Below are 14,995 nucleotides of genomic sequence, written 5' to 3' on the forward strand. Positions count from 1 at the left end.
CGGGGACCCGATCCGAAGCAAAATCGACTCCACGGTTAAGGGAAAAACGTGGAGATGTATCTTAGGTAGTTTTTAGAAGTTTCTGTAATAGCTCGTGTTGTAATCGATTAGGACTTTAGCTTGCTCTAGGGTATAAATATAAACCCACGAGCTTTGTAATAGGAATCAATCAACATCAATACAACAAACCTTTTCGGCGTCCCGCCACCAAAACCCTTAGGAGTAGAAGTAGAGTAGTTTCGACGAGTTCCTTTCTACACGCACGGTTGCATCGGTTTCGATCTCTGCGAGCTTGTAAGTATCGTCACCCGGTCATTGTGACCTCTATCAGAACTTTCTAAGTTAAGTCTTATATTCTGATATTGTTGTGTGGCTAGTTATCGAGTTATGTTAGATTGCAAACCAACGTCCCTAGGCCTTAGTCTATACGTTGCTTGTCTTTGACAGTGCTCAAGTTATCGAGTTTGCTCAGATCCATTTAGGGGTTGTTTCTAGGTGCTTTATCGGGGTTTCCTTAGATTTGCAAGTATAAGTCCCTAAGCTTTTGTAGATACTTCTGCTTGTCCTTCGATGATGTCTCACATTTATCAAACGGCTTAGATCTGGCTAGATTGTCTTCATCGGCTCCCTTGCCCTATTATCAGATCGTATCGGCTGATAGATCTTGCATGCTTTTAATGCTTTACGTATGCCAGGTACGATAGGTCTTTACCTCTACCTCTCGAATCGCTAGCCGTCGGGCCTCTAATGTCAGTGTGCTACTATTAAGAGCCGATGCTTCGGTCGAGTCTTATCCGTATCTCACGGAGTGCGATGACGTCATTGAGTCGTTAGGACTAACGGATCGAAGTCGTTGTCCTCTCACCGTGTCTTGTTTAAGTTCAATACGCGGTCATGACATCGATTAGATCTTGTTACCTTAGCCCGTTAAGCGATAGGCAAGAGGCCTATGTTAATTGTGCTCTAGCCTTTTATGTTGTCAGATCGAGGTTGATGCCCTCTCATTCATGTTGCCTTGTCTAAGTTCAATACACTTATCAAGTCATTAATTAAAATATGTTAATGTATCTGGCTAGCGTACGGTTGTCATCGGCTGATCCTTGTTGCCATGTTCTAATCTTTTAAGCTAGTAGATTGATGCTTTCACCCTCTCATCGGGTTACCTTGTCTAAGTTTAATTACCTGGTCATGACATCGGCTAGATGTGTTGGCTTATCTGATTAATGCGTGGTCAACGGGAATCCTCTTTTATGGTTGTTGTGCTTTAATGCTTTATCGTAGTCCGTCGGCTGACATAGCCTATTGCACATGCCATAACTGTCTTTATTTATTTACACCGCATGTTTTACATAACATCTATATTGTGTGGTGTTTATTACAAGAACACCTACCTATAAGTTCGAGAGGTTTCGCCATCGATCGGCTCAAGATTTTAACGTTTACCTTGTTAATTACATAGGTCAAATTGACTGGCACGCCCTCGCACCTGTGCGAGCTGATTTGAAGTTTGCACCGAAATTAAGCAGATCTCCCAGGTCCGCTGTGTTGTTCAACGCAGAAGCCTGAAGGTCAACAGACTTAGTGCAAAACTAAAATGTCTTGCATTTTGGAATCATGATAGGATTAGTCCAGCGTTACAGCATGTGACCCTTATGATAGCACAAGAAAAAGTTTGAAGTAACAAAGCAAGCTTTAAATAAAGTTTAACTTTGCATTGGATAAGAAAAAGTTTGAACCAACCAACCAACCTAAGAAAAATGGCAAAGTTTTAGATGCATTACTTTGGACACAATAGATAGAAAGTTAGACACATCATTTTTTTCTATATGCTTCAAATTTCTTCCTCCAAACTTTAGGGAATACCTTTTTTTCCCTTGAGACTTTAGCCCTCGCCTTTTATGTTACTGTATTTGCATTGTTTCAGGTCTCTTCAATTATTTTGAGACCTTATCTTGTTTCAATGAGAGCGATGGGATCGATTCCTTCATTTTTTCGGAGACTTCTTTTCATCTAGAAATCTCATAAGCTCCACTAGACCATACTAGCCATTTGATATATTGCGCTGTTTTATATTGATCGCTGCAGTTTTCTATGCTCATATCAGCATGTTTTATAACTGTTTTTTTGTGAGTGAGTCCTAAAACGTTTGGCTGTTTCTACCAAAATCAAGCCAATTTTGAGTCTAAAATTTGAGCCTACCAAAATTCTGCCAAACCATTTCATTTGTATGATAACTACCTTTTGTCATGCACCACGTTCGATCATATCCGACTTGTTGCATGCTACGTTCAGGGATATATTCATCAATCCTAGTTGGAAAACATGACATTTTTCCGGATTCTGCAAGACTTGAACTAGTTCCTGAAAAATTGCACTCTAATAATTTTCTATTAAACTTCATAATTAAAATTGGCTCTTGCTCGATTATACAGCTTAGGCTGTTTTCTCCCCTTTTTTTGGTCACACATATTGTTGTAAATTGTAATACAAATGGAGGGAATATTATATGGAGGAAGAGGGTGAGGACCAGCAAGACAAATGGACAAGGAGAAAAGTTAGATCAAATCCAGCCAACCAATCCCGATATCCACAGCCTCTTTCTCCATTGGACCAGAGCTGTCCCAACTAAAACCAGAACTCCAGAAGCACCAAATGCAAGAGCACCAACACCGAACAAAAACATAATCAAATTGCGAGCCAGAAATACAAAGAAAAATATTACTCCTACGACTCGTGCGCACACTCCTCAACTGTTCTTGGGAATCTTGGGAGGAAGAAAGTAGAGAGTTCCCTGAGCTCCTTGCCAGTTCTTGCTTCATGGTTTCTTGAGGTCCTCTCTTGACCCAAGAACTCGGGGGGTTTCTTGGATTGTCCTGCCATGTCGGTCTCGTCCTCGCCCATGTGTGGCGGCGGGGACACCGGGATGAGGATCGTGGTGTGGTTCCGGAGGGACCTCAGGGTGGAGGACAACCCGGCGCTTGCGGCGGCCGCGCGCGCCGGCGGGGAGGTGGTGCCGGCGTACGTGTGGTCGCCGGAGGAGGATGGCCCTTACTATCCGGGGCGAGTCTCCCGGTGGTGGATCAGCCAGAGCCTGCAGCATCTGGACGCCTCGCTCCGCCGGCTAGGGGCAGGAAAGCTCGTCACGCGGAGGTCGGACGACGCCGTCGTCGCGCTGCTCCAGCTCGTCCGCGACACCGGCGCCACGCACGTCTACTTCAATCATCTCTACGGTTTGTTCCTCTCTAGCTCAGTTTCTTCTAAGCAAAGTTCTTTTTATATTGTTATTGGTGGACGGTCGTATCCAGGATTCCACTTGGTATGTTCATGCTTCAAGATTGACTTTGAATTTGGCTCGACTTAGATGAAACAAAGCAAGTTTACTTTCTTTCTTTCTTTTTTTTCATCTGATTTGCTCCATGTTGAGCGGATCTGCCACATCACTCTAACAATTGATTATTAAGGTAGTGCTTGATTTTTTTAAGGGACGGCAAGAGTTTTGCCGCGAATTTTTTTAGACGAATATAGTAGTATTAACGTATCTAGTAGCATACCATCAGAATCCACATGTCAACTGCTTCACAATTTAACAACTTTGAACCCTGGTCTCAAGTCTTGAATCTTGACACACCTCCACATGTCAAATGAGACGACTCACCTCGAGTCTTAGGAGGACTAAACATGAGCTAATTATAAAACCAATTGTATAGATGGAGGCTAATTTGCGAGACGAATCTATTAAGCCTAATTAGTCCATGATTTGACAATGTGGTGCTACAGTAAATATGTGTTAATCATGAATTAATTAGGTTTAATAGATTCGTCTCGCGAATTAGCCTCCATCTGTGCAATTGGTTTTGTAATTAGTCTATGTTTAATACTTCTAATTAGTATCTAAACATTTAATGTGACAGAAACTAAACTTTAGTCCGTGGAACCAAACACCCGCTAAATTCCCAGCATTTCACCATCTCCTTCCTTAATCCAAAAGTTCTTTGCATCCCCAACTAACTATCCGAATGAGGTATAGGTATATGCCCAATTCCATATATAGTAGTAGGAGTACTTTAGTTTTCAATCCATTAATTGCTTGTTCTGGAACCAAGGGATCTTTGCTTTAAACCTTTGAGACCACCACATCTAGCTCAATAACTGTGTCACCATCTTTTCAGACCCGATCTCACTGGTCAGGGACCACCGGCTGAAGGAGATGCTGACGGCTGAGGGCATCGTTGTGCAATCTTTCAATGCAGATCTGCTGTATGAGCCATGGGAAGTTGTCGATGATGAAGGGCAACCATTCACCATGTTTGCCCCGTTCTGGAACAGGTGCCTAAGCATGCCGTATGATCCCCCCGCGCCACTTCTGCCCCCAAAGAAGATCAATTCAGGTGCTTGGAGAACAATCATTCAAAATTTCTAGCTTCTACTTGTTCAGAATAATTTACTAATCCCAGATGTTATGGACTTCCGGTGCATCATGCTCTGTATACTTTGCAACAAGAATCCACACAATCGACGCTCAATTAAAATACTGCAATATCTGTGCTTGTCTTCAGGGAATAATGTACCATAACTGCCCCCTGTCCGCTTACTAGTAATCATTTATTGCTGGTTAAGCATAGTATCATAAGCATTCTGAAGCAAGTTGACATTGGAATTCTTCAGTTGATTGGCTGAAATTTTGACAGGTGACTTAACAATGTGCCCATCGGATGATCTTATCTTTGAGGATGAGTCAGAGAGGGGAAGCAATGCTCTTCTGGCCCGAGCATGGACACCAGGATGGCAGAATGCAGACAAGGCCCTAACGGCCTTCCTCAACGGTCCACTGGCTGACTATTCAGTGAACCGCAAGAAGGCTGATAGTGCGAGCACATCCCTACTGTCACCTCACCTTCATTTCGGTGAGCTTAGCGTGCGCAAGGTCTTCCATCTAGTTCGTATGAAGCAGCTTGTGTGGAGCAACGACGGCAACCACGCTGCTGAGGAGAGCTGCACCCTGTTTCTCGGTTCCATTGGCCTGCGGGAGTACTCCCGGTATCTGAGCTTCAACCATCCAAGCAGCCATGAGAGGCCCCTCTTGGCACACCTCAGGTTTTTCCCCTGGGTGGTCAATGAGTGCTACTTCAAGATTTGGAGGCAGGGAAGGACTGGGTACCCGCTTGTTGATGCTGGCATGAGGGAACTGTGGGCGACAGGGTGGTTGCATGACCGGATACGTGTGGTGGTGTCAAGCTTCTTTGTCAAGGTCCTTCAACTTCCATGGCGATGGGGTATGAAGTACTTTTGGGACACTTTACTGGATGCTGATCTTGAGAGTGATGCACTGGGCTGGCAGTACATCACTGGCTCTCTTCCTGATGGCCGAGAGCTTGACCGCATTGACAACCCTCAGGTTCGTGAAACTTTTAAATTCTGAATAGATTAGGTTATTAAGTGATGGAAACTAGAACTGAATACTGATTCACTGTCATGGCAATCCAAATCTTTAATTCCAGTTTGAAGGCTACAAGTTCGACCCACATGGGGAGTATGTGCGACGGTGGATTCCGGAGCTTGCAAGGCTGCCGACAGAATGGATACATCACCCATGGGATGCACCTGTTTCCGTGCTGCAAGCTGCAGGAATTGAGTTGGGCTCCAACTATCCTCTCCCCATAATTGAGCTAGACGCAGCCAAAGCCAGGCTGCAAGAAGCCCTGTCAGAAATGTGGCAGATGGAGGCCGCATCAAGGGCCACAATGAACAATGGAATGGAGGAAGGCCTCGGAGACTCCTCAGAGGTTCCACCGATTGAGTTTCCTCGAGAATTACATATGGAAATCGATCGGCAGCCAGCCCAGGCAACGGCCAATGTGCCGACTACTGCTCGGAGGCGTCAGGATCAGATGGTGCCTACCATGACGTCTTCACTGAACAGAGCTGAAACAGCGGTTTCTGCCGACCTGGGGAACAGTGAGGATACTAGAGCACAGGTTCCGTTTCATGCACATATCGAACCTCGAGTTCAAAGGGAAGATGCAAATGCAATCCAAAATGCAGAAGGCCCTGCTCTTAGAATCCATGGTGTTCACCAGCCAAACTTCTTTCAGCAACCTCAGCATCGTAGGCGAGAAGCTGTTGCGCCATCGGTGTCCGAGGCGTCAAGTAGCTGGACCGGAAGAGAAGGCGCTGTAGTCCCAGTTTGGTCACCTCCTGCTGCATCAGGCCATTCAGAAACTTTTGCTGCTGATGAAGCTGACGTTTCTAGTAGGAGTTATTTGGATAGGCATCCACAGTCGCACCGGTTGATGAACTGGAGTCAGCTACCCCAGTCATTGTGAGTTCGGATGCACCATAACCCATTGTTCTCAGTAAGTTACATTGTTGTTGCACATATTGCAGTTTGCAGCTTATCATGATAATATGCATGATTAGTACAAAAGGGGATGTTTTGTGCTCCATGCAGCATATACTGTACAGAAATTGGAGACATGATATACTTGTGTAAAAAAAAGCACTAACATTTGATGAATTGTGAACTGCAGGACAACAGGCTGGGAACTGGGAAATTCCGTGCAGCCAAACTTAATTGGTTAGGGTTTTCTGATGGATGTGCAAACCAGGCAGCTCGTTCCTGTATGTGATAATAGTTGTGTAAATCTAATCCACTAGAACTTGTGCGATCGGTATAGGGTGGTTGGCTTAAAAAGAATCACTGTTGTTGATCAGACAATGAAGGTTTTCCTGTAATTTCGAGTTTTTTTCTTGGAGGTGTGTTATGTATGTAACTGTGCATTCCCTTGTGTTTCTCTGTTTGACCATCGGCGACCTTTGGTTACTGTTGTCAGTCTCGTTCTTGCATTGCTGTGTTGGGCTGGGGGATCATGGTTTTGAGTAACCTGCTTGCGTTTGGGGATTTGGGGGAAATGTTCTTTCACGTTATATGGTGAGTAGGTTAAGCACATAAATACAGCATGGATACGGTGAGATCTCGATCTATTTATTGGTTCTGGAGGTAGCACCACCGCTGCCAGGCTAATTCTTGAGAATTGAACAGACAACAGAGCTAACGCAGAGGCTATAAGCAGCCATTATTTAGTTACTATCACGTCAAATGTTTAGATACTAATTAGGAGTATTAAACATAGATTAATTACAAAACCCATTGTACAGATGGAGGCTAATTCGCGAGACAAATCTATTAAGCCTAATTAGTTCATGATTTAACAATGTGTTGCTACAATAACCATTTGCTAATGATGGATTAATTAGGCTTAATAGATTCGTCTCGCGAATTAGCCTCCATCTATGTAATTAGTTTTATAATTAACTCATATTTAATCATCCTAATTAGTCTCCGAAGATTCGATGTGACACGGACTAAACTTTAACTAAGGATCCAAACCCCCCGCATAGATAGCCAGTTATTTGTGCATTTCTACCCAATCTGACAACGTCCAGAGAAATAGAATCACGATGCTATTTTGCGGTCCTTGGGAAGATATTAGCCCAGGGAGCGATGATTGAAGGAAAACAAGCACGTACTTCCAAGATCCAACGAACGAACATGTGCTGAACAAGGAAGCGTCAGGTCAGGCCGTCAGGGTCACTGTAGCCCAGCAGCAGCAGCAGAATCAGGGATGATGATTAGCTGTGTGTTAACAGTGTGGCGATAGGCCGACGACGAACTGGCCTCACCTGAGCCTCGAGATGCCCGTTAGGCGTTGGCGCAACGGAGAGGCCGGACGGCGCTGGCCGGGCCCCGTCGGAGCGGCAGGGAAGGGAAGGCCAGAGGTGCCGCCACGTGATGCTCGGCCGCTGCTCCTCCCTAGCCCCCTACCGGCGGCGTTCCAGAAGGATTGCCGCGGCAGCCAAACCAACAGTGCACGCGAAAGCTGCAGCTAGTCTCGCTCCTGCCACAGCCTAACAGGGACGTGCGTAACGCTACAGAAAGCTGCGTCAGTCGCTATCGCGCTCACGCAGCGAGGGTGCCGGGCGGCGTTTATCATGCGGCGCAACGACGAAGCTTGGTGCCGCCGTGCCGGCGACTCTGCAAACCGCGCGCCGCGGCCGGGGAAACGGCCGCCAGCCCAGCCGGCGGGATGGTCGAAGCACCGGACGAGCACAGCAGTGTTATGTGGCACAGCGTGCTCATCCAGCAAAACTATCATGTGTTCCAAATGTATATTTACGGGATTAATGTGGTGATCAGTCTTGCTGAACACGTGAATTCCTTCATTACGGCAACCAACATGTACCCACGCTGCCACGCATGACTGGAAAACCAACATTCCTTCAGTACAGAACCAGTGAATGAAAGAGGAAAAGAAAAAAAAAAGACCTTTACATTGTAACCCCCCTGAAGAGCAGCGGTGGTGTGAAGCGGTACAAACAAGATGTAACATGATTCCAGATATGACATGTAAAACGAACCACACGCTTAACCGACCAAAGTTGACAAGCCCAAACATGTAACATGATTCCAGATCCCAAAGTCAGCAGAACTGGGAAATGCATCCAAGATTTTGAACTAGAATTAATGTACAGTGTGCCCAATAGCAATGTTCCATTCTTTAACAAAAAGATGTTAGTCCTGAGAAGAAACTGGTCAGGCGCACTTAAAACGATTTACACCTTATTGCATCACTGGGAGCAAGATTCCATTATCCCCTGTACACTGAAACCACCCAAAATCTGGCGTCCTCATGTCATACAACCTCTTCGATTGGCAATTTTCCATGGAGGTATGAAATAGCAGCTGTGTAGGTACAAGAGTGAACTTGCATGCTCCAAAGAGAGGGTGAAAAAGGAACAGGGAAGGCCAAGGAAAACAACCTAACTCTTCCCACCAAGGCCCTCGTAAAACAAGATATACCCATGGTCTGTGTTGCCCGAGTATTCATGTGAGGAACCGAAGAATGTTTGCAGGGTCTGCTCCTCGACCATCTCCACGTTTTCGTCGTCAAAGAACAACCAGTGGTTGTGGCTTTTGACGAGGCTCACATAATGCCCATGATTGGGGCCACTTCCGACGTGGACCACGACAGCGAAGAGGGAGTACTCGGTGTCTACGTCATCGGATGTATTACTGAGCTTCAGCTCCATGGGGAATACAACCCGGTATGAAAGCTTCTTATATCGGCCAAGCTGCTCAATGTACTTGAAGCGCTTTAGGTGGATCACCAATATGTGGGGAGCCTTCTTGATCTTCATTCTCTTTTGTGCTTCTTGCAAACTGGAATGGGACCAAATATTTGAGTTCAGAAGTAACAAAGAAATAAAGTCAAGATGATGGTCTCTTCCATAAGGTAGCTACAACTTGTAATTTTGTCAAAATCTACAAGCATAAATTGGGTTCACACAAAGTACAACTAAAGTCAAGATGGTGTGAAGGTAGCTACAGCTAAAGTCAAGATGATGGGAAGGTAGCTACTTCTTGTAATTTTGTCAAAATCAAAATTGGGTTCTCACATACGTACGAGGGAACTGAGGTCACTAAGGGGTCAGGGCTTAATGCTATTGTGGAGATATACCAAAACAAGGTGCCCGCCAAGGCGCCAAGTAGAATGACAGTGGCCGGTAAAAGTGATATCTCAAAGCTAATGCTGATGATGAAGACAAGAAAAAGACAACCTAGGGGAAGCATGGTAGTTACCTGCAGCATTTGTCACAGAAGAATTTATCCTCTGCATTTAAAGTCTCTGTAGAGCAGAAGTTTTTCAGGCAGCTCGTGATAGAACTATTTTGTTCAATGTCAACACTAAGATCAAGAAATGTTTCATCTCTTGCAGTTACTGTTTCGCATCTTAAGCATCTTGTTTCATTGGTCAATATGCCCTGCAAGGTTTGTATGCATGTAAAGATGACGGGAAATTGAATCTAGAAGAAAGAAAAAACACAAGGCACTTTTCAATGAGTTCAGTCACCTGAAAATTCTTATGGACCAGGGTAACGGGTGGCTCCTTTTTAACTCCATTGGCTAAAGGTTGAACTGGACCATTTGGAGCTTTTTCAGGAGATGAAGATTGGGGGGAGTCCTTCGCAGCACTGGACTCCTTTTCCAGAATATCAACAAGTTCATTCAAAAGAAAATTTAAGAACTCGTGTGCATCCTACAGAACCATCATGGAAACATATGTTAGTCAAGAGAAGTGACTGCTTTGAGTCATCATAAAAGCTAATAATTCCTGAAATAACTGCATTTGAAGGTATCACAGTAATTAAACCATTATACAATAGCAGATAAATTTGAGAATGTGACAAGACAGGCAGTACTACACTACAATGATGGGACCACAATTGCTCATATCCATTACTTACAGCTAAAGTAAATATTTCTTTGGAGTTTGTTTTATATTGTGTCAATCCAATACGATGATGCTAACATACTACAGCAGATAAAACGAAATAAATTGCTATAACATGTGCAAGTTACCTGGTGCATGTAGCTGCGAAACAACTCATTTTGTTTCTTCACTCTCTGAACAAAACGTTTTGGAGCAATAACACCAGTTTTTTTCTTTGCTTGGCTTATCTGCATGATACACAATGAGCACCCATTATTTCATTCCTAACAGCAATATCTTGCACAAGTTTTAGATAACATATACAAAACACTATGAAGTAACACCAGCACACATGGAAGAAGTGAAATAATGTATTGACAGAAAGATGTCATGTCAAAGTTATTTATTTTAACAACTTTACTTGACAACAGGATCATATTATATGTCAGTTAATCCCATCACCCTAAGCAGGGTGTCCAAAAACCAAGTGTAAAACAAAGGCAGCAATGCTTTGGTAGCCACTACTATAAAGCGCATTAACTGACTTAACATGCCATTATTCAAATCCCAGCAATGATGCTATCCAAGCATGTAACAAGTACATGCATGATGCATCCATGAGAGTGGTATGTTGCATGCAATTCAACACATAGCGTATGTGGCAATAGCAAAATCACCACTAACAGGGGATTTCCAGTTCTTAAGATAAAATAAATAATTAAATGAAGATGATCTAGCAGAATGTGGCTTTCATTTTTCATCAGTATCATCTCTTTAATTATGAAGCAAAAGTAAATCCCCGGCACCTAAATGCATTAAAAGCAGCATAAGGAACATGAAATCCCACATAAATAAATAACTACATATCCATGACTAGGCCTCTATTGATAGTGCTATCCAAAGAAAACTATACACATACAGCTAGGGTACTGCACATGTTAGAAGTTCAGCGCAAATAATACAAGTTAGTATGCAGGAAAACAGCATATACCCTGTAAGGAAAAGGAGCAGTTAATTGGATACTTTGTACTCTTAATATGTCAACATCAAAATAGGCATCTGACAGTAACAAAAAATTTCATATATGAGTTCATACATAAACATATATAGACTATGAGAAGAAAGGATTTATTTCATTTTCAGCGCCAATCAGGTAAGCTCTACATAACCATCGCGTCTCTTAAAAGAAGAGTGAAAGACATAACATAAATTCTTCATACCACATGAAACTCAGAAAAAGCGCTACAATTTCCAGTCAAGTTATCTACTCATCATTTCAAACTCCAGTGGAAGTGTTGTCCAAGAAAAGACAATTTTTGCCAAGAAATTACACCACTCCATAGTCCATACTTTTCCAAAGTAATACATTCTAGAACTAGTTACATCATTTGGTGAAAAATTGATCCTACCTACACTTTACCTGCATAAAGAGGTCAGCCAAACAAGTCAAAAGATTTTCCTCTGCGTCTCCTGGATTTTTGTTATTTGCATAATATTCCAGTAACTGCTCCCTGAATGGAATGCAAAAATAGAGTGCCTGAAACAAAAATCACTGTCACGTTAATGTAAATAATGCACTCAAAAGAAATAATATAATGTTAACTGCAATATTTTGCACAGGGTACATATGAAAAGTAGAAAATATTGACCATTAGAAAATAATCTGAAGACAATGTTTTGCAATACTAAAATAACATCTCCCGTCTCTGTTTCTTTATGATGTACACTAATAAGAGGGCCATTTCTAACGTATTCTAGACGCGAGGTGGAGCGTGAGAATTTTAGAAAGTGGATGCAGCATGTGGGTGAACAGGATTGGCTTCTTCATAGGCAGCAAATAATGGATGCAGGCAATTCTGAAGCAGCACCTCTTTATGCCATGGTGAGCTGCAGATGTAGATTCATACCTCAGCACCTAATACTTTGTATTAATGAAGGGAAAATTGCCCATACCACTCTTTTTGAAGCAATTAGTAAAAATACCACCCCTTCCAACTGGATTTCTATTCCATAGGAATGAAGGTCAACGGGGCAGATTGAGATCAGATCAAAAGCACCATTATTTTCCTTCTTTTTGTCTTTCCCCAACACACTCTCTCCCGTGGATCCTTGTCCCCAGACGCTAGTGTCGCACCTCCTCTCCAACACCAATGCCCTAATCTCCTCCTGACGCGGCGATGCCTCCCCACAAAACCGCGCCTCCTGCAGCCACCATTGGCGGACCCGGCCATCCCCGATAAGGATGCTGCTCCTGTCGTCACCAAAGCCAGATCCAAGCTTCCTAAGGCCTGGTTCGGTTAATCCCCTCCCCAAGGGGATTTAATCCCTCCCAACCCCCCTCCAATCCTCTCCAATCCCATTCAAACCGAATAAAGCCTTATCGATGTTCGCTGCACAGCTGACTACTATCGAAACAGGTGTGTGTATGGTTGGATTTGGGGGGTGCGGGAGAGTGGTGGAAGCATACAACAGGAGCTGTAACATGTCCTTCGCGATGCGCCGGACTCGGCAACACCCAGATTTGTGATTTGCCGTGGGAAGGCAGCGGCAGGTAGTGCCACAGCGAAGAAGATGGGGTGGTGCCAGAGGTACGACACAGTGGCGACCCTGGTGGCAAGGGCTGCAGGGGAGGGTCCAGGAGGACGAGTGATCGGAGGAGGAAGACAACCCGAGAGGGACGGATTTCAGGGATTGGTGTGGGCGTGGTGCCAGAGGAAAGACATGGACCCGAGAGACAAGATCTGCCTCACTCCCCTGGCCTACCCACCACTTAAGGAGAAGGGGGCGGTGACAGTAGACGACAGACTGGTAAAGGGTGGAAATAAAGGGAAGTACCTAGTGCTAAAGTAGTAATCCAGGTCCCGAGTGGTATGTTTGCAAAATGGAAAACGCTAAGTGAGTGTGGTATATAAGCAATTTGCCTACTATAAAAAGGAGAACCTGCAGATTACTAGCTACCTAAAATACTATAAAAAAAAGCTACACTACTTTTCAGGTCACTGAAACTGCAAAGTTTTCAATCAAATGACTTAAGCAGCTGCATGTTGCCTAAATAGGTATCCAAGTCACTTCTGGCATGACAACCCTGTGCTTGGCTTAAGTCCATGTGCAAGGAGATCTAGACAATATGCACATTACCTAATCAAGAGAAGTGGGTCACGGTAAGTCGGAAGTCATTCATTCACACAAAGTAGTGGTTTTCCAACTCAGAAAAATAAGAGTTGGCATTATGCCATACCTCATTAGCAAGTAGTCTTGCATGAAGACATTGAGACAAAAAGACATGGGTAAGATAATCACTTTTTGTCCAATATTTCGGTTGCATGCACAACCAGATTAAATGTCCCATTTAGCGGATTCTAGAGCTATCATATACGTGGGTGGCCCTAAGATGCAAGAAGCTTACTCTTCCATTCCAAATAAAGGTATTGTGCTACTGGTTGTAAGCTGTAACCATGCTAGAATGGCAAGTGCACAAAATGGCGGATAGCCCTACATTCTTATATATCTCATTGGACCACAAAGTTCATAGTGTGTGTAGAACTGGCATAACAGATATTCACATGTAAGATACTAACCCAGAACAGGTCCTGTCATCACGTTACGCAAAGGATTCCAACCATCCAAACATATCAGCACACATGTTACATTACACTAGCACAACTTGTTTCTACCAAACTTTCAAAGGATTCTAACCACATCAGCACGCATGTCACATTACAGTAGCGCATCTCGAATCCAGTAAGCAAGTACTAGACAAACATAATCACTAGCATTAGTCAAGGCTATAGAAACACACCGCATAAACAAATCAAGTATGGCGCCAAACCAGGCCATTTCGGAATGGATAACACTGGGCGTCACCAGAGAGCAAGCTACCGCAGCTACCACCTACCAGTACCAGAGGTAGCATAACCAAGCAGCAAATCTACTAGCTCCAGCGGAAGTGTATGCAGACCTGAAGGACACTGTTGCAGTAGCAGGTGTTGCCGAAGTTCTCGAGGCCGAAGTAGCGCTCGCCTTCCGGGAACTGGTCGCCGAGGGCCTTCTCGAGCTTGGAGCCGCTGGCTCCCATGACCATCCACCGGTCCCACCACCCGGAGGCGGCGCCGGCGAGGTACCGGAACCCTGACCCGAGCCCTGAGCGGCTCCTCTCGGCCGCCGACGAGGCCTCCACCGTGGGCGATCGCACCGGATTTGCCGTCCTAGGGTTTGGTGGCTCCCCGCGCGCGCGCGCGGCGGAGGGAGAGAGGTGGAGGAGGTGGGCGGTGGGAGGCCGATGCGAAACCCTAGGGGTTTCGATCCGGGCGGGCGAACTCGACGACGAGGAGGAAGAGGAAAGGAATCGCTACGGCGGCTGCTGCTGTCGCTGGAGCAGCTGCTCCTTTCGTTGGGGATTTCTCGCCTCTTTCTGGGGCGATGAAACGGGGGTAGCTTTGCTTGATTTAGATCGGCCTCGCTCGCCGTGGTTGTTCTTGCTGTTTGGTTCGTGGGCAAGCATTTCACTGGACCTGTGGGGCCCGGGCCTATCTGTATTTCTTTACTTCTCTTTCTACCGCAGATCTGAGCGGTTTGTGGCTGCTGTGACGTTGGAATCCATCGTCATATCGAATTACTACTGACCACTACTCCCTCCGTCCCAAATTATAGGTCGTTTTGATTTTATTAGATTCATAAACTTTGTTATGCACTTAGATATACCCTATGTCTAGATGTATAATAATATC

At 44.6% G+C, this 14,995-nt stretch overlaps 2 protein-coding genes across 3 annotated transcripts; one reads left to right on the plus strand and one right to left on the minus strand.

Annotated features, from left to right (window-relative positions):
- Positions 1 to 2,535: 2,535 nt before the first annotated feature.
- On the plus strand, positions 2,536 to 6,829 carry LOC117864090 (cryptochrome-1). 2 transcript variants are annotated; one of them, XM_034748091.2, is made up of 5 exons: positions 2,536 to 3,230; positions 4,170 to 4,388; positions 4,689 to 5,395; positions 5,499 to 6,319; positions 6,528 to 6,829. In XM_034748091.2, exons 1-5 carry the CDS (start codon positions 2,879 to 2,881, stop codon positions 6,577 to 6,579), a joined length of 2,151 nt encoding a protein of 716 aa, XP_034603982.1. In that variant the 5' UTR covers positions 2,536 to 2,878; the 3' UTR covers positions 6,580 to 6,829. The 2 variants fall into 2 exon arrangements, with proteins under 2 accessions (XP_034603982.1, XP_034603983.1); XM_034748092.2 differs by having other exon boundaries at positions 2,537 to 3,230; positions 5,499 to 6,353.
- A 1,658-nt stretch (positions 6,830 to 8,487) lies between these two features.
- On the minus strand, positions 8,488 to 14,734 carry LOC117864170 (ubiquitin carboxyl-terminal hydrolase 4). Its single transcript, XM_034748185.2, has 6 exons — positions 14,227 to 14,734; positions 11,689 to 11,805; positions 10,418 to 10,516; positions 9,909 to 10,094; positions 9,638 to 9,819; positions 8,488 to 9,217 (listed from the first exon to the last, which is right to left on the minus strand). Exons 1-6 carry the CDS (start codon positions 14,347 to 14,349, stop codon positions 8,818 to 8,820), a joined length of 1,107 nt encoding a protein of 368 aa, XP_034604076.1. The 5' UTR covers positions 14,350 to 14,734; the 3' UTR covers positions 8,488 to 8,817.
- Between the last annotated feature and the right edge of the window lie 261 nt (positions 14,735 to 14,995).

Source organism: Setaria viridis, chromosome 7 (assembly GCF_005286985.2).
Source record: "Setaria viridis chromosome 7, Setaria_viridis_v4.0, whole genome shotgun sequence".
NCBI classification, from domain to species: Eukaryota; Viridiplantae; Streptophyta; class Magnoliopsida; order Poales; family Poaceae; genus Setaria; species Setaria viridis.

Excerpts from the sequence above, each read along its gene's own strand:
- LOC117864170 (XM_034748185.2), bottom strand. The coding sequence starts at position 14,349 with ATGGTCATGGGAGCCAGCGGCTCCAAGCTCGAGAAGGCCCTCGGCGAC. Across the intron at positions 10,517-11,688 it reads TGGCTGACCTCTTTATGCAG|ATAAGCCAAGCAAAGAAAAA; the intron begins GTAAAGTGTAGG and ends TGTATCATGCAG. Across the intron at positions 9,218-9,637 it reads TTCTGTGACAAATGCTGCAG|TTTGCAAGAAGCACAAAAGA; the intron begins GTAACTACCATG and ends GTCCCATTCCAG.
- LOC117864090 (XM_034748091.2), top strand. The coding sequence starts at position 2,879 with ATGTCGGTCTCGTCCTCGCCCATGTGTGGCGGCGGGGACACCGGGATG. Across the intron at positions 5,396-5,498 it reads ACCGCATTGACAACCCTCAG|TTTGAAGGCTACAAGTTCGA; the intron begins GTTCGTGAAACT and ends CTTTAATTCCAG. Across the intron at positions 6,320-6,527 it reads AGTCAGCTACCCCAGTCATT|GACAACAGGCTGGGAACTGG; the intron begins GTGAGTTCGGAT and ends TGTGAACTGCAG.